Source organism: Bufo gargarizans, unplaced genomic scaffold, assembly GCF_014858855.1.
Source record: "Bufo gargarizans isolate SCDJY-AF-19 unplaced genomic scaffold, ASM1485885v1 fragScaff_scaffold_573_pilon, whole genome shotgun sequence".
Classification (NCBI taxonomy): domain Eukaryota; kingdom Metazoa; phylum Chordata; class Amphibia; order Anura; family Bufonidae; genus Bufo; species Bufo gargarizans.
In genome coordinates, this window is record NW_025334138.1 from 276,811 (window position 1) to 299,128 (window position 22,318).

Below are 22,318 nucleotides of genomic sequence, written 5' to 3' on the forward strand. Positions count from 1 at the left end.
CATTGTGAGGGGGCACTAAGGGGGCGTCACCATTGTGAGGGGGCACTAAGGGGGCGTCACCATTGTGAGGGGGCACTAAGGGGGCGTCACCATTGTGAGGGGGCACTAAGGGGGCGTCACCATTGTGAGGGGGCACTAAGGGGGCGTCACCAATGTGGTTGACCATCTTTTTGTAAACCCCGATGACGATGCCACAGAACCTGCACAGATCTGGATAAATCATCAGGAAATGCAGAGAATGGGAGTTCAGAGGTCAGTGGACCCTGCCGCCGGGCATGCTGGGACTTGTAGTCTGACAGACGCTGGTGGGGGGGCTGTGCCTCAGATTTTCTGTATTTTCAGCATCTTGGAGGCCACGTCCTCTCCAGGGGATCGGTGGTCGTCACAGAACCTCAGCTCCGGAGCTCGCACTGACATTTACCAAAATCTAACATTGCCGACGGTGAGCAGACGCGTCCAGGAATTACTTCCACACCAGCAGAACCCCCATCATCCGCCGGATAATCAGAGTTCATCCTCCATTCGTCTCTCAGCCCTTGGCAGCTTATGAAGAAAAGATCATTAACCCCATAAATTCCGCCCTGAGTCGTCCTCTTGTATTCTGGCGTGTTTCTCGGATCTCCCACATGGGTGGCAGGCGCTACAGGTCGCCATCACACTGCCTGTGGGTGCCATGAATCCACATTCCCCTCTGGTCCCATAACTGATGTGTCAGTCTTCACTGCAGTTCTGTCATTCTATTCATAAACCAGGGTGCTCAAGATGAAAAGTGTTATAAGAAAGGGGTCTGGAGGGAGGACAGAGGGGTCTGGAGCGGGACAGAGGGGTCTGATGGAGGACAGAGATATCATAAAAAGGACAAAGGATTTATAGGGGACAGGGTAGACTGGAGGGGGACAGAGGGGTCTGGAGGAGGACAGAGGAGTCTGGGGGAGAACAGAGGAGTCTGGAGGGGTACAGAGAAGTCTGGAGGGGTACAGAGAAGTCTGGAGGGGTACAGAGGAGTCTGGGGGAGAACAGAGGAGTCTGGGGGAGAACAGAGGGGTCTGGAGGGGACAGAGGAGTCTGGAGGGGTACAGAGAAGTCTGGAGGGGGACAGAGGGGTCTGGAGGGGTACAGAGGGGTCTGGAGGAGGACAGAGGAGTCTGGGGGAGAACAGAGGGGTCTGGAGGGGACAGAGGAGTCTGGAGGGGTACAGAGAAGTCTGGAGGGGTACAGAGAAGTCTGGAGGGGTACAGAGGAGTCTGGGGGAGAGCAGAGGAGTCTGGGGGAGAACAGAGGGGTCTGGAGGGGATAGAGGAGTCTGGAGGGGTACAGAGGGGTCTGGAGGGGGACAGAGGGGTCTGGAGGGGTACAGAGAAGTCTGGAGGGGTACAGAGAAGTCTGGAGGGGGACAGAGAAGTCTGGAGGGGTACAGAGGGGTCTGGAGGGGGACAGAGGGGTCTGGAGGGGGACAGAGGAGTCTGGGGGAGAACAGAGGGGTCTGGAGGGGGACAGAGAAGTCTGGAGGGGGACAGACAGGTCTGGGGGAGAACAGAGAAGTCTGGAGCGGGACAGAGTGGTCTGGAGGGGGACAGAGAAGTCTGGAGGTGGACAGAGGAGTCTGGGGGAGAACAGAGGGGTCTGGAGGGGGACAGAGAAGTCTGGAGGGGACAGACAGGTCTGGGGGAGAACAGAGAAGTCTGGAGCGGGACAGAGAAGTCTGGAGGGGGACAGAGAAGTCTGGAGGGGGACAGAGAAGTCTGAAGGGGGACAGAGAAGTCTGGAGGGGGACAGAGGGGTCTGGAGGGGGACAGAGGGGTCTGGAGGGGGACAGAGGAGTCTGGGGGAGAACAGAGGGGTCTGGAGGGGGACAGAGAAGTCTGGAGGGGGACAGACAGGTCTGGGGGAGAACAGAGAAGTCTGGAGCGGGACAGAGTGGTCTGGAGGGGGACAGAGAAGTCTGGAGGTGGACAGAGGAGTCTGGGGGAGAACAGAGAAGTCTGGAGGGGGACAGAGGATTTATAGGGGAGACTGGAGGGGATGAAGAAGTCTGGGGGAGAACAGAGGGGTCTGGGGGAGAACAGAGGGGTCTGAAGGGGGACAGAGAAGTCTAGGAGGCTAGAGGGGTCAGGTGGTTAAACGTATTGCATTCTAATTCATGTGTGGAAAAAGAGAGACCATCGCCTTGGACTACCCCTTGTGGGGGACACTTCAGGACACGGACACAAGTCACCATCACAATATCCTGAGACAAAAATGTTTTATCAAGAGTCAGATTCCATAAATATGTATAAGTATGTACACAGCGGGCGCCGGACCCCACAAATATTCTACTGTAAAACAAAAGACCATAAAAAAATTGAAAAGTCGCACACAGACTCCACCCCTCAGACAGCACTTCATTCGGCACAGTCATGACGCCCGCAGCGATTCCTTCACAGTCCTATTGGTTGTTGCAGCCAGGAGGGGGCGCACTCCCATCACCTTGTTTCTTGCGGCGTTTGTTTAGTAACCTGTTGGTGGACGAGTTGAGATCTTTTATCTTCACTTGGTCATAGTCAACTCTCATGGTGGCCAGAGCACTGGTCATCTCCTCCTGAGGAGAGAAGGAAACAACAAGCAATCAGAGCACAGAAAAGGAGGACCGGACAACAAGAGAGCGGATGATCTGCTCCCAGGGAAAATGGGCCAAGAAACAGAAGACCAAGAGGAGAAGAGCTGAGGGATAGAGGAAAGATCAGATAAAGGCATGAGATCACGGAAAGTGGAACAGAAGAATAAGAGCGAGGGAGATAAGAAAAGGAACAGAGGAAGGACCAGGCAGAGATCAAGAAGAAGAGATGGAATCTAGGGGAAAATGGAGTTCACAGAGAGAATATCAAGATCAAGACAACTGGAATCCAAGAGAGAAGATCTGAGATAACAGAAAGAAAATCAGAGGAAGAAAACCAGTGGTAGACAGACTAGGAACAGGAGAGAAGATCTGAGAAGAGCTAAAATATGGAGAATAATGGGCATCATAGAGAAAGCATCCAGTGTAGAAGTGATGAAATCAGAGGAAGATCTGAGATCAGGAGAAGATCTGGGATCAGGGAGAGGACCAGGAGAAGATCAGGGAGAAGACCAGGAGAAGATATAGGATCAGGGAGAAGATCAAGATAACAATATCTGGGATGAGGAAGATCAGGAGAAGAATATCTGGGATCAGGAAGAAGATCAGGAGAATAATTTTTGGGATCAGGAAGAAGATCAGGAGAAGAATATCTGGGATTAGAGAGAAGATCAGGTATCGGGAACAAGATCAGCAGAATATTTGAAATAATGAAGAGAACCAGGGGATTAGGAGAAGAAGGAGGTCTGGGATTCGGGGAAGGATGTCCTGGATCCAGAAGGAGAAGGTCTGGGATCAAGAGAAGGAGGTCTAGGATTCAGAAGGAGGAGGTCTGGGATCGTGAGGAGGTTGTCTAGGATACAGAAGGAGAAGGTCTGGGATTAAGAGGAGGAGGTCTAGGATTCAGAAGGAGAAGGTCTGGGATCAAGAGGAGGATGTCTAGGATCCAGAAGGAGAAGGTCAGGGAACAGGAGGAGGATGTCTGGGATCCGGAGGAAGAGTTCTGGGATCAGGAGGGGAAGGTCTGGGATCAGGAATAAAGGATCAAGTGGAAGAGGGCAGATCAGAAGGAGAAGGTCTAGGTTTCAGACATCATTTTGTTGAGTTGATCATGGATTGACCACTAACCTTAACTTCTTCCCAGTGTTCTTTGTCCTCCTGCAGGACACGAGCCGTGCACAGTGGGGTCTGGGGGACCGCCATAGATTGCTGCAAGTAAACACAATGTCAGCAAGGACCTGACATCCGACTAGACTGATATAAAACCAGAAACCTCCACCTAGGAAAAGAATGTTGTAACCCTGAAGTGTCCACAGGGCTGAGACTCCCCACACAACCCTACAGATCGTACAAACATCATCAGGTTTGAATCCAAGGAAGGAATGGATCTACAGGGAAATTTCCCGGTGGATCGATGCCCAAGGAGGTAGCCCTCCCCATGGCCCCACCGGCTGGGTACATAATGATCTGATGCTCTCAGCGTTAACTAATGCTACTCATGCATCTGGCCAACGGCCACGGGTGCTCTCCTGAACTCAACTGTACAACTGTCCTCAGGAAGGTGAAACAGCTGAATACTGTGGTAAGGGCGGCATTATTTTGTGCTGCACTGTGATATTTGGTTCCTCAGGGGTGGTATTTTATGCTGCACTGTGATATTTGCTTCCTCAGGGGCGATATTTTGTGCTGCACTGTGATATTATGTTCCTCAGGGGCGGTATTTTGTGCTGCACTGTGATATTTGGTTCCTCAGGGGCAGTACGTTGTGCTGCACTGTGATATTATGTTCCTCAGGGGTGATATTTTGTGCTGCACTGTGATATTTGGTTCCTCAGGGGCAGTACTTTGTGTGCTGCACTGTGATATTTGGTTCCTCAGGGGCAGTACTTTGTGCTGCACTGTGATCTTTGGTTCCTCAGGGGCAGTATGTTGTGCTGCACTGTGATATTTGGTTCCTCGGGGCAGTACTTTGTGCTGCACTGTGATATTTGGTTCCTCAGGGGCAGTACTTTGTGCTGCACTGTGATATTATGTTCCTCAGGGGCAGTACTTTGTGCTGCACTATGGTATTGCTGGCCCTGACTACTTCTGTTGTCCTTGTATATTTGTGTTGCCCCACCGTCTTGTCAATCTGGAACCCACCTACAACACGAGGCCACGTTTAGTTTTTATTGAGGGCCACTTTAAGTTCTCAGCCCCCCCCATCTCCTTCTGACCCTAACGTGCGACATTTATCATCAGCCGGGACACCTCTCCGACCACATTCCACATACGTTTATCCAGGGGTGGTTCATGAACTGGGTGATCGTCATCCGCTCCGTGGGGTCCGTCCTCAGAAGCTGCTGGATCATCTGTTTGGCTGATGGCGACCGAGGGGAGAGAAGTGAAAGACGTTCCACGGGTTAAGCAGGTTTTAGTGTAACACTGGAATACGTGGTTTACAACAGGGTCTGCTCCACCTGCGCTCAGGACCTATCTCTATATAGAACCCTGCTTTACTGTATTATACTCCAGTCACCTCCAAAGCAAACCATACTGCTGGTTTCCGTTTTTCCAGAGAGAAGTGCATTGTGGGAGCTCAAACGACTTATGGTTAGGACTCAGGTCACATGTCCGTCAGCGTGGGCGGAGCTAATCCGTTGTCTGTTTCCAGTGGCAGCCAGCAGAATTTTAAAAGCAGCTTTGGGTGTGACTGGAGAAGATGACATCACATAACTTTATATTTGCTAGCAGAGTTACTTCACTGCTGATAAACAGAAAGCACTGCCCCTTTAAGAAATCAATAACCAATTAAAATATAACTTTTAATATATATTACAGAAAAAGAGCCCGATTACGGCTCCTAATGTATATGCCAACGTGGCACTGCTATCCTGGCATCGGGGCAAATGAGGGCTACAGAGCCGGGAATCTGACCCTACAGTTTTTTGCCGCCCCTTTAAGGCTGCGTACCTTCCTCCGACACGTCGCTCCACTCGGGTCCCGGGAATTCGTACTGCCCCATGCGGATTCTCTTCTTCATGCCAGGGGAGATGGCCTGCCCGGTGTTGGAGTAGAATGGAGGGTAACCACAGAGCCTGCGAATCACAGACAGGGTTGGATCTGCTTCTGGGAAAGCTGGGTGATCCTGCAAGACTTGGCACCCAGCTTTCCCAGGCTTCTGAATGGCCGCAATACACCTGCTGTCCCCAACTGCTGCGTAACTAGGCAGACGTTCCGTTCTGGAGCCTGGAAAAGCTGGGTGGCAATCCCTGTTGTGTCCGTTGCGTTTGTCACCCAGCTTTCCTCGAGGCTGAAAGCATTGGGAAATGGCTGCAACTTGACAGGCGAGTGGGCGAGCAGACATGGATAAGCGGCGGTGACGGAGCAGCGGCGCGCTGCGTGACACTTACAGGATGTACATGATGACCCCCAGGGACCACATGTCACATGACTTGTCGTACTTTTCTGGACCCAATACCTCAGGAGCTAAAAAGAGGAGAGGAGCTGTTACAATGTGTCTGCGGCAATGTCCTGGAACCATAAGTCTACATGACACCCACAAAGCCTCTGTCACCCTACATGCACCCGCTGCACTCACCCACGTAGTACGGAGTGTAGCACGGAGTCTGCAGCGCGTTCTGAACCAGCGTCTCCTTAGAAAAGCCAAAATCCGTGATCTTCAGCTCCGCATTGGTGTCCTTGGCCGTGTAGAGGAGATTCTCAGGCTGCGGAATCCAGTAAAAGACACACCAGATCACCAGCCGTCAGTAAGAACAGTCAGTATAAGGCACCAGATCACCAGCCGTCAGTAAGAAGAGTCAGGATAAGACACCAGATCACCAGCCGTCAGTAAGAAGAGTCAGGATAAGACACCAGATCACCAGCCGTAAGTAAGAACAGTCAGGATAAGACACCAGATCACCAGCCGTCAGTAAGAACAGTCAGGATAAGGCACCAGATCACCAGCCGTCAGTAAGAACAGTCAGGATAAGACACCAGATCACCAGCCGTCAGTAAGAAGAGTCAGGATAAGACACCAGATCACCAGCCGTAAGTAAGAACAGTCAGGATAAGACACCAGATCACCAGCCGTCAGTAAGAACAGTCAGGATAAGGCACCAGATCACCAGCCGTCAGTAAGAACAGTCAGGATAAGGCACCAGATCACCAGCCGTCAGTAAGAACTGTCAGGATAAGACACCAGATCACCAGCCGTCAGTAAGAACAGTCAGGATAAGGCACCAGATCACCAGCCGTCAGTAAGAACAGTCAGGATAAGGCACCAGATCACCAGCCGTCAGTAAGAACAGTCAGGATAAGGCACCAGATCACCAGCCGTCAGTAAGAACAGTCAGGATAAGGCACCAGATCACCAACCGTCAGTAAGAACAGTCAGGATAAGGCCCCAGATCACCAGCCGTCAGTAAGAACAGTCAGGATAAGGCCCCAGATCACCAGCCGTCAGTAAGAACAGTCAGGATAAGACACCAGATCACCAGCCGTCAGTAAGAACAGTCAGGATAAGGCACCAGATCACCAGCCGTCAGTAAGAACAGTCAAGATAAGGCACCAGATCACCAGCCGTCAGTAAGAACAGTCAGGATAAGGCACCGGATCACCAGCCGTCAGTAAGAACAGTCAGGATAAGGCACCAGATCACCAGCCGTCAGTAAGAACAGTCAGGATAAGGCACCGGATCACCAGCCGTCAGTAAGAACAGTCAGGATAAGACACCAGATCACCAGCCGTCAGTAAGAACAGTCAGGATAAGACACCAGATCACCAGCCATCAGTAAGAACAGTCAGGATAAGGCACCAGATCACCAGCCGTCAGTAAGAACAGTCAGGATAAGGCACCAGATCACCAGCCGTCAGTAAGAACAGTCAGGATAAGAAACCGGATCACCAGCCGTCAGTAAGAACAGTCAGGAGAAGACACCAGATCACCAGCCGTCAGTAAGAACAGTCAGGATAAGACACCAGATCACCAGCCGTCAGTAAGAACAGTCAGGATAAGACACCAGATCACCAGCCATCAGTAAGAACAGTCAGGATAAGAAACCGGATCACCAGCCGTCAGTAAGAACAGTCAGGATAAGAAACCGGATCACCAGCCGTCAGTAAGAACAGTCAGGATAAGAAACCGGATCACCAGCCGTCAGTAAGAACAGTCAGGAGAAGACACCAGATCACCAGCCGTCAGTAAGAACAGTCAGGATAAGAAACCGGATCACCAGCCGTCAGTAAGAACAGTCAGGATAAGGCACCAGATCACCAGCCGTCAGTAAGAACAGTCAGGATAAGGCACCAGATCACCAGCCGTCAGTAAGAGCAGTCAGGATAAGGCACCGGATCACCAGCCGTCAGTAAGAACAGTCAGGATAAGACACCAGATCACCAGCCATCAGTAAGAACAGTCAGGATAAGACACCGGATCACCAGCCGTCAGTAAGAACAGTCAGGATAAGGGACCGGATCATCAGCTGTCAGTAAGAACAGTCAGGATAAGGCACCAGATCACCAGCCGTCAGTAAGAACAGTCAGGATAAGACACCGGATCACCAGCCGTCAGTAAGAACAGTCAGGATAAGGCACCGGATCACCAGCCGTCAGTAAGAACAGTCAGGATAAGGCACCAGATCACCAGCCGTCAGTAAGAACAGTCAGGATAAGGCACCAGATCACCAGCTGTCAGTAAGAACAGTCAGGATATGACACCGGATCACCAGCTGTCAGTAAGAACAGTCAGGATAAGGCACCGGATCACCAGCTGTCAGTAAGAACAGTCAGGATAAGGCACCAGATCACCAGCCGTCAGTAAGAACAGTCAGGATATGACACCGGATCACCAGCTGTCAGTAAGAACAGTCAGGATAAGTCACCAGATCACCAGCCGTCAGTAAGAACAGTCAGGATAAGGCACCAGATCACCAGCCGTCAGTAAGAACAGTCAGGATAAGGCACCGGATCACCAGCCGTCAGTAAGAACAGTCAGGATAAGGCACCGGATCACCAGCCGTCAGTAAGAACAGTCAGGATAAGGCACCAGATCACCAGCCGTCAGTAAGAACAGTCAGGATAAGACATCGGATCACCAGCCGTCAGTAAGAACAGTCAGGATAAGGCACCAGATCACCAGCCGTCAGTAAGGACAGTCAGGATAAGGCACCAGATCACCAGCCGTCAGTAAGAACAGTCAGGATAAGGCACCAGATCACCAGCCGTCAGTAAGAACAGTCAGGATAAGACACCGGATCACCAGCCGTCAGTAAGAACAGTCAGGATAAGGCACCAGATCACCAGCCGTCAGTAAGAACAGTCAGGATAAGGCACCAGATCACCAGCCGTCAGTAAGAACAGTCAGGATAAGGCACCGGATCACCAGCCGTCAGTAAGAACAGTCACAGGTGCAGGCTCACTTAGTCCATAGAGAGCCGTGAGCTGTGTCCTATGCTCCATGGGCCCTATAACTGCAGGGGCCACAGCTGTGGTACATACCTTTACGTCTCTGTGAGCGATGTTCAGCTCGTGGAGATGCTGAATGGCCATTCCTATGTCACGCATAATTTCAGACGCCTCTGGAGACAATTAAGAATAATTATTAACGATTGTCAAGATCTCTGCTTGTAGTCAGTGAATAGAAACTGTACCTGTGTGGCTGAATGCCCATCCAATCTGCTTCTGCTCGCACAGCTGATATGCTGTCACAGTGTATCGGTGTAACAATCCACTGTGCATCCAACATAGGAGCAGGCTGATGGCAATAACACACTGTAACAAACCCTCAGCTGTGTGAGCCGGACCCGGTCAGGGTGGGTTTTCACACTATGAATGTTCTTCTTCTTGCCGCCATGACAGTGTCCTCACCTCGCTCCGTGAACGCCTGGTCTCCTCGTTTCTGGATCCGGGTGAAGAGCTCCCCGCCCTGCATGCTGCGTACAAAATACGGGAGAGGAGATCAGTATGAGGCTGCTGTGAATTACCGCCCACCGCTGGAGATTCTGTGGAGGATGGGAGTGATCATTCTCATGTCGTACGCCACATAGGATTGGCAGGCCATAATGGGAGTTGTAGTTTTGCACCTAGAGAGCTCCAGTCTAGGGACACTGCATTATATGACATTACTGTACACGCCACGTGGTAATATAAAATGTTACACTGTGTATGTACCACGCCGTATCCGCTTACTACACTACGTACCTTATTGCTATTCTGTTACATGACACTACATAACCGCACGGCACGTGTTATATAACGTTACACTGTTATACGGTTATATATAGACTACGCTGTGGCGGTTTATTAGATTATCATTACACTGTGCTGCAATGTTACGGTATATGACATGTTGCATTATACTGTAACTTTGTGTTACGGTTATACTGCGCTGTGGCGGTTTATTAGATTACACTGTGGCGGTATTCAGCCCTTCTCACCACTCCATGACAATGAGCAGGCATCGCTTCCCTCTGTGGATGTTTTCATAGACGTCCAGAACGGACACGATGTGCGGTCCCCCCGACGCTCTGGTGTGGTATTCCACCTCTCGCCGGGCTTTGGGGCTGTCGTAGAGAATCTGGGGGGACACAGAGGAGGAGATCAGGACACAGACCAGATGAAACCAACAGGAGCAATAATAAACTGCGACTTCCCGCCATCAGGGCGTCTACGGGTTTTCTGAGCAGTTTCTGCTAAGTTTTGGTGCAGTTCACATCTGTGTAATTTTGTCTGCATATAGCGACAACATTCAGCGGCGCCGTCCAATCAGAGGGAACATGTACAAAGTGAGTCAGACATTACATGTGAGAGGGCCTGGTCACAAGAGCTTACAATCTATGGGGAGATAGAGGAGTGAGGACCTGGTCACAAGAGCTTACAGTCTATGAGGAGATAGAGGAGTGAGGACCTGGTCACAAGAGCTTACAATCTACGAGGAGATAGAGGAGCGAGGACCTGGTCACAAGAGCTTACAGTCTATGAGGAGATAGAGGAGTGAGGACCTGGTCACAAGAGCTTACAATCTATGAGGAGATAGAGGAGCGAGGACCTGGTCACAAGAGCTTACAATCTATGAGGAGATAGAGGAGTGAGGACCTGGTCACAAGAGCTTACAATCTATGGGGAGATAGAGGAGTGAGGACCTGGTCACAAGAGCTTACAGTCTATGAGGAGATAGAGGAGTGAGGACCTGGTCACAAGAGCTTACAGTCTATGAGGAGATAGAGGAGCGAGGACCTGGTCACAAGACCTTACAATCTATGAGGTGATAGAGGAGTGAGGACCTGGTCACAAGAGCTTACAATCTACGAGGAGATAGAGGAGTGAGGACCTGGTCACAAGAGCTTACAATCTATGAGGAGATAGAGGAGCGAGGACCTGGTCACAAGAGCTTACAGTCTATGAGGAGATAGAGGAGTGAGGACCTGGTCACAAGAGCTTACAGTCTATGAGGAGATAGAGGAGCGAGGACCTGGTCACAAGAGCTTACAGTCTATGAGGAGATAGAGGAGTGAGGACCTGGTCACAAGAGCTTACAGTCTATGAGGAGATAGAGGAGTGAGGACCTGGTCACAAGAGCTTACAATCTACGAGGAGATAGAGGAGCGAGGACCTGGTCACAAGAGCTTACAGTCTATGAGGAGATAGAGGAGTGAGGACCTGGTCACAAGAGCTTACAATCTATGAGGAGATAGAGGAGCGAGGACCTGGTCACAAGACCTTACAATCTATGAGGTGATAGAGGAGTGAGGACCTGGTCACAAGAGCTTACAATCTACGAGGAGATAGAGGAGTGAGGACCTGGTCACAAGAGCTTACAATCTATGAGGAGATAGAGGAGCGAGGACCTGGTCACAAGAGCTTACAGTCTATGAGGAGATAGAGGAGTGAGGACCTGGTCACAAGAGCTTACAATCTACGAGGAGATAGAGGAGCGAGGACCTGGTCACAAGAGCTTACAGTCTATGAGGAGATAGAGGAGTGAGGACCTGGTCACTAGAGCTTACAATCTATAAGGAGATAAAGGAGTGAGGGCCTGGTCACAAGAGCTTACAGTCTATGAGGAGATAGAGGAGCGAGGACCTGGTCACAAGAGCTTACAGTCTATGAGGAGATAGAGGAGCGAGGACCTGGTCACAAGAGCTTACAATCTATGAGGTGATAGAGGAGTGAGGACCTGGTCACAAGAGCTTACAATCTACGAGGAGATAGAGGAGTGAGGACCTGGTCACAAGACCTTACAATCTATGAGGTGATAGAGGAGTGAGGACCTGGTCACAAGAGCTTACAATCTACGAGGAGATAGAGGAGTGAGGACCTGGTCACAAGAGCTTACAATCTATGAGGAGATAGAGGAGCGAGGACCTGGTCACAAGAGCTTACAGTCTATGAGGAGATAGAGGAGTGAGGACCTGGTCACAAGAGCTTACAATCTACGAGGAGATAGAGGAGCGAGGACCTGGTCACAAGACCTTACAATCTATGAGGTGATAGAGGAGTGAGGACCTGGTCACTAGAGCTTACAATCTATAAGGAGATAAAGGAGTGAGGGCCTGGTCACAAGAGCTTACAGTCTATGAGGAGATAGAGGAGCGAGGACCTGGTCACAAGAGCTTACAGTCTATGAGGAGATAGAGGAGCGAGGACCTGGTCACAAGAGCTTACAATCTATGGGGAGATAGAGGAGCGAGGACCTGGTCACAAGAGCTTACAATCTATGAGGAGATAGAGGAGCGAGGGCCTGGTCACAAGAGCTTACAATCTATGAGGAGATAGAGGAGCGAGGACCTGGTCACAAGAGCTTACAATCTATGAGGAGATGGAGGAGTGAGGACCTGGTCACAAGAGCTTACAATCTATGGGGAGATAGAGGAGCGAGGACCTGATCACAAGAGCTTACAGTCTATGAGGAGATAGAGGAGTGAGGACCTGGTCACAAGAGCTTACAATCTATGAGGAGATAGAGGAGTGAGGACCTGGTCACAAGAGCTTACAATCTATGAGGAGCGAGGACCTGGTCACAAGAGCTTACACTCTATGAGGAGGGAGGACCTGGTCACAAGAGCTTACACTCTATGAGGAGCGAGGACCTGGTCACAAGAGCTTACACTCTATGAGGAGATAGAGGAGTGAGGACCTGGTCACAAGAGCTTACAATCTACGAGGAGATAGAGGAGCGAGGACCTGGTCACAAGAGCTTACAGTCTATGAGGAGATAGAGGAGTGAGGACCTGGTCACAAGAGCTTACAATCTATGAGGAGATAGAGGAGCGAGGACCTGGTCACAAGAGCTTACAATCTATGAGGAGCGAGGACCTGGTCACAAGAGCTTACACTCTATGAGGAGCGAGGACCTGGTCACAAGAGCTTACACTCTATGAGGAGCGAGGACCTGGTCACAAGAGCTTACACTCTATGAGGAGCGAGGACCTGATCACAAGAGCTTACACTCTATGAGGAGATGGAGGAGGGAGGACCTGGTCACAAGAGCTTACACTCTATGAGGAGCGAGGACCTGATCACAAGAGCTTACACTCTATGAGGAGATAGAGGAGCGAGGACCTGGTCACAAGAGCTTACACTCTATGAGGAGCGAGGACCTGGTCACAAGAGCTTACACTCTATGAGGAGATAGAGGAGCGAGGACCTGGTCACAAGAGCTTACAATCTATGAGGAGCGAGGACCTGGTCACAAGAGCTTACAATCTATGAGGAGATAGAGGAGCGAGGGCCTGGTCACAAGAGCTTACAATCTATGAGGAGATAGAGGAGCGAGGACCTGGTCACAAGAGCTTACAATCTATGAGGAGATGGAGGAGTGAGGACCTGGTCACAAGAGCTTACAATCTATGGGGAGATAGAGGAGCGAGGACCTGATCACAAGAGCTTACAGTCTATGAGGAGATAGAGGAGTGAGGACCTGGTCACAAGAGCTTACAGTCTATGAGGAGATAGAGGAGCGAGGACCTGGTCACAAGAGCTTACAGTCTATGAGGAGATAGAGGAGCGAGGACCTGGTCACAAGAGCTTACAGTCTATGAGGAGATAGAGGAGCGAGGACCTGGTCACAAGAGCTTACAGTCTATGAGGAGATAGAGGAGCGAGGACCTGGTCACAAGAGCTTACAGTCTATGAGGATAGAGGAGTGAGGACCTGATCACAAGAGCTTACAATCTATGAGGAGCGAGGACCTGGTCACAAGAGCTTACAATCTATGAGGAGATAGAGGAGTGAGGACCTGGTCACAAGAGCTTACAATCTATGAGGAGATAGAGGAGTGAGGACCTGGTCACAAGAGCTTACAGTCTATGAGGAGATAGAGGAGCGAGGACCTGGTCACAAGAGCTTACAATCTATGAGGAGATAGAGGAGTGAGGACCTGGTCACAAGAGCTTACAATCTATGAGGAGATAGAGGAGTGAGGACCTGATCACAAGAGCTTACAGTCTATGAGGAGATAGAGGAGTGAGGACCTGGTCACAAGAGCTTACAGTCTATGAGGAGATAGAGGAGTGAGGACCTGATCACAAGAGCTTGCAGTCTATGGGGAGATAGAGGAGCGAGGACCTGGTCACAAGAGCTTACAGTCTATGAGGAGATAGAGGAGTGAGGACCTGGTCACAAGAGCTTACAATCTATGAGGAGATAGAGGAGTGAGGACCTGGTCACAAGAGCTTACAGTCTATGAGGAGATAGAGGAGTGAGGACCTGGTCACAAGAGCTTACAGTCTATGAGGAGATAGAGGAGTGAGGACCTGGTCACCAGAGCTTACAATCTATGAGGAGATAGAGGAGCGAGGACCTGGTCACAAGAGCTTACAGTCTATGAGGAGATAGAGGAGTGAGGACCTGGTCACAAGACCTTACAATCTATGAGGAGATAGAGGAGTGAGGACCTGGTCACTAGAGCTTACAGTCTATGAGGAGATAGAGGAGCGAGGACCTGGTCACAAGAGCTTACAGTCTATGAGGAGCCAGGAGAGTACACGTTAAGCTGTGCAGTCGGTATCTGTCTATGTGCAGGTATGCTGGGTATGGGTGTGCGGGGAATGTGGGGGTCACTGCTGGATGCAGGGTCCGGGGTCCGAGGAGTAGTGCAGAGATCAGACACATCAGGGGATTTGATCGCTCTCTCTAGACAGATGTGTTTTTAGGGCACATTTAACCCGAGGATGTTGGGGATTATTGTCCAGGGTATCACATTCCAGAGAACTGGTGCAGCTCAGGAGAAGTCCAGGAGACTGCAGTGGGAGGCTCAGATTATGGAGGATGTTAGTGTTGGATCACAGAGTGTGGGTAGGGCGGTATATATAGAGATGGTATTCCGTAGTGGATGGGTAACCAGTGCAGTGACTGGCACAGGCTGGAGACATTGGTGCAGGGACTGGCACAGGCTGGAGACATTGGTGCAGGGACTGGCACAGGCTGGAGACATTGGTGCAGGGACTGGCACAGGCTGGAGACATTGGTGCAGGGACTGGCACAGGCTGGAGACATTGGTGCAGGGACTGGCACAGGCTGGAGACATTGGTGCAGGGACTGGCACAGGCTGGAGACATTGGTGCAGTGACTGGCACAGGCTGGAGACATTGGTGCAGGGACTGGCACAGGCTGGAGACATTGGTGCAGGGACTGGCACAGGCTGGAGACATTGGTGCAGGGACTGGCACAGGGTAGCGGTATTGGTTAAGTGACTGGCACAGAGAGGAGACATAGGTGCAGCACTGGGGAGTGCTCTGTGGGTGAGGGTGGTAAACTATTGCACAGTGGATGGGTGATCAGTGCAGTGACGGGCACAGAGCAGAGGCATCAGGGTACAGAGGACCTAAAGGCTCAGGCCTGTACCGGAAATCTCTGCAATCAATGTGGGTGAAGAGGGAGGAGTGACTCAGCATCTGCGCGGATACAGGTGCGCTGCTCCGAGATAAATATAACACACGGGTCAGGGTTATAAAACAGCGAAGACAAAAGCGAAAAAAACATCTCCGTCCTTCTTGTCTCCGCAGCGCCCGCCCAACCCCCACCGCGGCCGACAACAAGATGCCTCCTTCTGTTGCTATGAAGGAAATTACTGGAATTAATTCTATAAAAAGGTGTTTGTCAGAACGGCAGCAGAACAATCAATACCACGCGGGAGCGATATAAGAGGAGCGGCTGATATCAGTCACATGTGATGTAATGTCACTGGAGGTTATATCAGTACTGGAGCATTATAAGAGGAGCGGCCGATATCAGTCACATGTGATGTAATGTCTCTGGAGGTTATATCAGTACTGGAGCATTATAAGAGGAGCGGCCGATATCAGTCACATGTGATGTAATGTCTCTGGAGGTTATATCAGCGCTGGAGCGTTATAAGAGGAGCGGCTGATATCAGTCACATAGGATGTAATGTCTCTGGAGGTTATATCAGTGCTGGAGCGTTATAAGAGGAGCGGCTGATATCCGTCACATGTAGAGGGCAATAACAATGGGATCAAGATTTCTCATTAATGGACACTACAGCCTGCAATGTCTAATCAAAGGGGACATTAAACATTCACAGACTGCAGGTGTACTGTGCCTTTAAAGGATATACATTACTTATCCTGTACTGATCCTGAGTTACATCCTGTATTATACTCCAGAGCTGCACTCACTATTCTGCTGGTGCAGTCACTGTGTACATACATTACTTATCCTGTACTGATCCTGAGTTACATCCTGTATTATCCTCCAGAGCTGCACTCACTATTCTGCTGGTGCAGTCACTGTGTACATACATTACTTATCCTGTACTGATCCTGAGTTACATCCTGTATTATACTCCAGAGCTGCACTCACTATTCTGCTGGTGGAGTCACTGTACATACATTACTTATCCTGTACTGATCCTGAGTTACATCCTGTATTATACTCCAGAGCTGCACTCACTATTCTGCTGGTGCAGTCACTGTGTACATACATTACTTATCCTGTACTGATCCTGAGTTACATCCTGTATTATACTCCAGAGCTGCACTCACTATTCTGCTGGTGCAGTCACTGTGTACATACATTACTTATCCTGTACTGACCCTGAGTTACATCCCGCATTATACTCCAGAGCTGCACTCACTATTCTGCTGGTGCAGTCACTGTGTACATTCATTACTTATCCTGTACTGATCCGGAGTTACATCCTGTATTATACTCCAGAGCTGCACTCACTATTCTGCTGGTGCAGTCACTGTGTACATAAATTACTTATCCTGTACTGATCCTCAGTTACATCCTGTATTATACTCCAGAGCTGCACTCACTATTCTGCTGGTGCAGTCACTGTGTACATACATTACTTATCCTGTACTGATCCTGAGTTACATCCTGTATTATACTCCAGAGCTGCACTCACTATTCTGCTGGTGCAGTCACTGTGTACATACATTACTTATCCTGCACTGATCCTGAGTAACATCCTGTATTATACTCCAGAGCTGCACTCACTATTCTGCTGGTGCAGTCACTGTGTACATACATTACTGATCCTGTACTGATCCTGAGTTACATCCTGTATTATACTCCAGAGCTGCACTCACTATTCTGCTGGTGGAGTCACTGTGTACATACATTACTTATCCTGTACTGATCCTGAGTTACATCCTGTATTATACTCCAGAGCTGCACTCACTATTCTGCTGGTGCAGTCCCTGTGTACATACATTACTTATCCTGTACTGATCCTGAGTTACATCCTGTATTATACCCCAGAGCTGCACTCACTATTCTGCTGGTGCAGTCACTGTATACATACATTACTTATCCTGTACTGACCCGGAGTTCCATCCTGTATTATACTCCAGAGCTGCGCTCACTGTTCTGCGCCTTCAGTACTACAATCCCCGGGCTCCTCCTCTTTGCGCTGTCGTGTCCTCCCTGTGCTGATGGCTCCTGAGCCTGTGATAAATTTGTGTTATACACAGCAGCCAATCGGAGGAGGTAGATCTGCGGGGGAGGGAGAGAGCAGCTGCCTGAACCAATCATGAGTCAGGGGGCGTGTCTCAGACTACCTCACTCTCCCAGCAGACACTGTAGCTGAGCGAGGTAAGTGTCCCTGCCTCATTCTTCGGTGTTTCACGCTGCAGCAGCAGGTCCTCCCCTCCCCCGCGTCCTGCGCATCGGATAATCATTAAGCTGGTGACTCAAGCCTCTAATCTGAGGAAATGCGACGATTCAGCAGGTGTGATATGGAGGCCGGAATGACCCCGCCGTGTGCAAACGCCTCGGGGATTTCACACTGTGACGACACCTTCTGCGTGTCAACAGTGGCCGTCAGCGGGCTCACCCCTCCCCCACCTGGGGAATGCCATCAGGGCAAGGCCTCATACTGTAAGCGGGGTCCTCCGCTGCCATGTTTCATGTCCTGACAACCTCATTCCTGACTACTGCCAGGGAAGGTGAACCCCATACGACAAGTCCCGGGGACCTCTGCTGAGTGGGAGATTTCAATGAGTGGAGTTACCCTTTAAGAGCCAGGTGGTCTCAGGAACGGGGGGGGGGCACTTTCAGTAAGTGACTTTTGAAAGTGCTGGATATGTGTGCCCTTCACCCGCTGCCCGGCTCCGGTTACTGCAGCCTCCCCCCCCCCCCACCTCTGGGTGAGAACTAATGCCAGGAACTCCGGTGTCACATGAGCCATCAAAACAGTGATATGACTGAGGCACGAGGCACGGGACGCCTCACTACATGTACTGCCAGTAATGGGTCCTGGGCGCCTCATGGTCAGCAGATGTCACCCAGCATTCCCAGGATCAGATAAGACTTGACATAGGAGGACAGAGAGGCTGATGACATCAGAGCTGCTGCTGAACTACAAGTCTCAGCATGACCTGTTAGCTGAGAGATATTAATCTCTGACCCAAATATAAGGCGTCCTGCTCGTCTCTCCCCTCGGTTCCACCATGTTTACACTCAGAACTCACAAACCGGGCCCAGCGCCTGTTCATATGTCTGTATGTATACGGGGGTATATATAAGTATACGTCTGTGTATGTATACGGGGGTATATATAAGTATATGTCTGTGTATGTATATGGGGGTATATATAAGTATACGTCTGTGTATGTATACGAGGGTATATATAAGCATATGTCTGTGTATGTATACGGGGGTATATATAAGTATATGTCTGTGTATGTATACGGGGTATATATAAGTATACGTCTGTGTATGTATACGGGGGTATATATAAGTATACGTCTGTGTATGTATACGAGGGTATATATAAGTATACGTCTGTGTATGTATACGAGGGTATATATAAGTATACGTCTGTGTATGTATACGAGGGTATATATAAGCATATGTCTGTGTATGTATACGGGGGTATATATAAGCATACGTCTGTGTATGTATACGGGGGTATATATAAGTATACGTCTGTGTATGTATACAGGGGTATATATAAGTATACGTCTGTCTATGTATACGGGGGTATATATAAGTATACGTCTGTCTATGTATACGGGGGTATATATAAGTATACGTCTGTGTATGTATACGGGGTATATATAAGTATACGTCTGTCTATGTATACAGGGGTATATATAAGTATACGTCTGTCTATGTATACGGGGGTATATATAAGTATAAGTGTGTGTATGTATACAGGGGTATATATAAGTATACGTCTGTCTATGTATACGGGGGTATATATAAGTATATGTCTGTGTATGTATACGGGGTATATATATGTCTGTGTATGTATACGGGGGTATATATAAGTATACGTCTGTCTATGTATACGGGGGTATATATAAGTATACGTCTGTGTATGTATACGGGGTATATATAAGTATACGTCTGTGTATGTATACGGGGTATATATAAGTATACGTCTGTCTATGTATATGGGGGTATATATAAGTATATGTCTGTGTATGTATATGGGGGTATATATATGTCTGTATGTATACAGGGGGTATATATAAGTATATGTCTGTGTATGTATACGGGGGTATATATATGTCTGTATGTATACGGGGGTATATATATGTCTGTATGTATACGGGGGTATATATATATGTCTGTGTATGTATACGGGGGTATATATATGTCTGTATGTATACGGGGTATATATATGTCTGTGTATACGGGGGTATATATATGTCTGTATGTATACGGGGGTATATATAAGTATATGTCTGTGTATATATACAGGGGGTATATATATATATATATATATATGTCTATGTATACGGGGGTATATATATATGTCTGTGTATGTATACGGGGGTATATATATGTCTGTATGTATACGGGGTATATATATGTCTGTGTATACGGGGGTATATATATGTGTATGTATACGGGGGTATATATAAGTATATGTCTGTGTATATATACAGGGGGTATATATATATATATATGTCTATGTATACGGGGGTATATATATATGTCTGTGTATGTATACGGGGGTATATATATGTCTGTATACGGGGGTATATATAAGTATATGTCTGTGTATATATACAGGGGGTATATATATATATATATATATATATATGTCTATGTATACGGGGGTATATATATATGTCTGTGTATGTATACGGGGGTATATATATGTCTGTATGTATACGGGGGTATATATATGTCTGTGTATACGGGGTACATCTTGTGGCTGAGGCTAGTGAGGAGGGAGGAAGCACATACATCTGCTCCCACTACAAGGGTCTTTGGGACCACACAATAAGATGGCGGCGCGTGCACCAGGCGCGGCTCAGCGGCTCCTCACATCTGGCCGGTTCGGAGCGTTATTCCTGTTCGCTCAGAGAAGCTCTTGGATATAGGACCAGACGCCGCCGACTGTTTTATCAGCAACCTTCGACTCACCCCTGAAATAAGAACACCCGACGCTTCGCCGACTACTCGGCCGTCCGGAAGTGCTCGAAGACGGCGCAGGGACCACAAACAAAGGCGGGGAAGCGCGGCGGGCTAGCAGCTAAGGCTCACCGCACCAGCTTTCTTTACCCAGCACCTTCCTTGCCTATGTGCGGTCCCTGGTGAACAAAACGGACGAGGTACGACTATGGATCACTGACAACAGGACACTAATAGATTGTAATGTCAAGAAACTCACGGAAACATGGCTACAAGCGGAATATCTGACAGTGCGGTCGAGCTGGTCGGACGCCGCGCTCTCCGGGGGGACAGAATAGCAGATGATTCCGGTGAGAGGCGGAGGACTGTGCAGTGATGTTGGTCTACGAGCTCTGTCATTGTTGGAGACACTTTTCAGCCGACCTACAGGATCTCGTGGTTCAGTGTAGGCCGTTGTATCTGCCGAGGTGGTCCACCTCCACTATGATAACTGCTGCAGATATCCCATAATGCCAAGCTTGCGATGAACGAACTCCACGCGGTCATCAGCAAACAACAATCGGCACACCCTGAGGCTGCATTTATTGTAGCGGTGACTTCAACCTAAAGTCAGTGCTACCTAAATTTCATCAACATGTCTCCTGCCAGACCAGAGGGGATAAGGCCTTGGACCACGTCTATACAAACATTGCTGGGGCCTACAAGACAACGCCCACCCGGGACAGTCCGATCACCTTTTCTTGTTTCTCACCCCCAAGTATTCGCCGATTATCAACTGTGTGAAACCATCAGTGACGACAATCAAAGTGTGGCCAGCGGGGGTAGGTTCTGTACTCCAGGACAGGTTTAAAGACACGGACTGGAGCATGTTTACCTCTCAGGCCACCTGTGGTTCTCACACTGACATGGACTCTTACACCCACTCAGTACTGGAGTACATCAACACCACAACAGACAATGTTACCACAGAAAAGCAGATCACAATGTACCCAGATCAGAAACCATGGATGACCAAGGAAGGAAGGCACGTGACATTGCCTTCAGATCTGGTGAGGCTCCGGCCTACAGTACGTCCAGGGCAGACCTGAAGACGGCAATCAAGAAGGCCAAGCACAGCTACAAGCTGGAGGTGGGGGAACACTTTGTCCACTCCGAACCACGACGCATGTGGCTGGGCATTAAGGCCACTATAAGCTCAGCAATTCCACACAGACAGCCATGACTGTGTCCTCCCTCAATGAGCTAAATGACTTCTACGCTCGTTTTGACAAGGACAATAAGGAAATGTTTACCAAAGCCCTACCCTCTGATGACCGCCATACCTTCACCCTCACCATCACAGATGTCCATAATGCACTGAGTAGCATCAACGCTCACAAGGCTGCTGACCCTGACGGAATTCCTGGACGTGTGCTTCGAGCATGTGCTGAGCAGCTCGCAGGGGTCTTCACCGCCATCTTTAACCTGTCACTTGCCCAGGCAGTAGTACCAGCGTGCTTGTTGATTTCAGCTCAGCATTCAATACATTCATTCCCTCCAAGTTGATCACTAAACATGTGGATCTTGGAATCAGCAACCCTATCTGTAACTGGATCATTGACTTTCTGACCCACAGACCTCAGCATGTTATGTGAGGAAATAACTGCTCCACCACCATCACACCCAACACTGGCAATCCACAGGGCTGTGTGCTGAGCTTGTTCCTCTACTCCACAGGGCTGTGCTGGGCCCGTTCCTCTACTCCACAGGGCTGTGCGCTGAGCCCGTTCCTCTACTCTACAGGGCTGTGTGCTGAGCCCGTTCCTCTACTCCACAGGGCTGTGTGCTGAGCCCGTTCCTCTACTCTACAGGGCTGTGTGCTGAGCCCGTTCCTCTACTCCACAGGGCTGTGTTCTGAGCTTGTTTCTC

At 49.5% G+C, this 22,318-nt stretch overlaps 1 protein-coding gene across 1 annotated transcript in view; it reads right to left on the minus strand.

The window, feature by feature from the left end:
* Positions 1-2,225: 2,225 nt before the first annotated feature.
* Positions 2,226-22,318, minus strand: part of MAPKAPK3 (MAPK activated protein kinase 3) — a 38,337-nt gene continuing 18,244 nt past the window's right edge. The window contains exons 2-10 of the mRNA XM_044273275.1: positions 10,012-10,151; positions 9,443-9,507; positions 9,074-9,153; positions 6,174-6,300; positions 5,986-6,061; positions 5,546-5,670; positions 4,867-4,952; positions 3,722-3,802; positions 2,226-2,578 (exon numbers count right to left, since the gene is read on the minus strand). Of these exons, the coding sequence (XP_044129210.1) occupies positions 2,426-2,578; positions 3,722-3,802; positions 4,867-4,952; positions 5,546-5,670; positions 5,986-6,061; positions 6,174-6,300; positions 9,074-9,153; positions 9,443-9,507; positions 10,012-10,151 (933 nt within the window). The 3' untranslated portion in view covers positions 2,226-2,425. The remainder of the gene's footprint in view (positions 2,579-3,721; positions 3,803-4,866; positions 4,953-5,545; positions 5,671-5,985; positions 6,062-6,173; positions 6,301-9,073; positions 9,154-9,442; positions 9,508-10,011; positions 10,152-22,318) is intronic.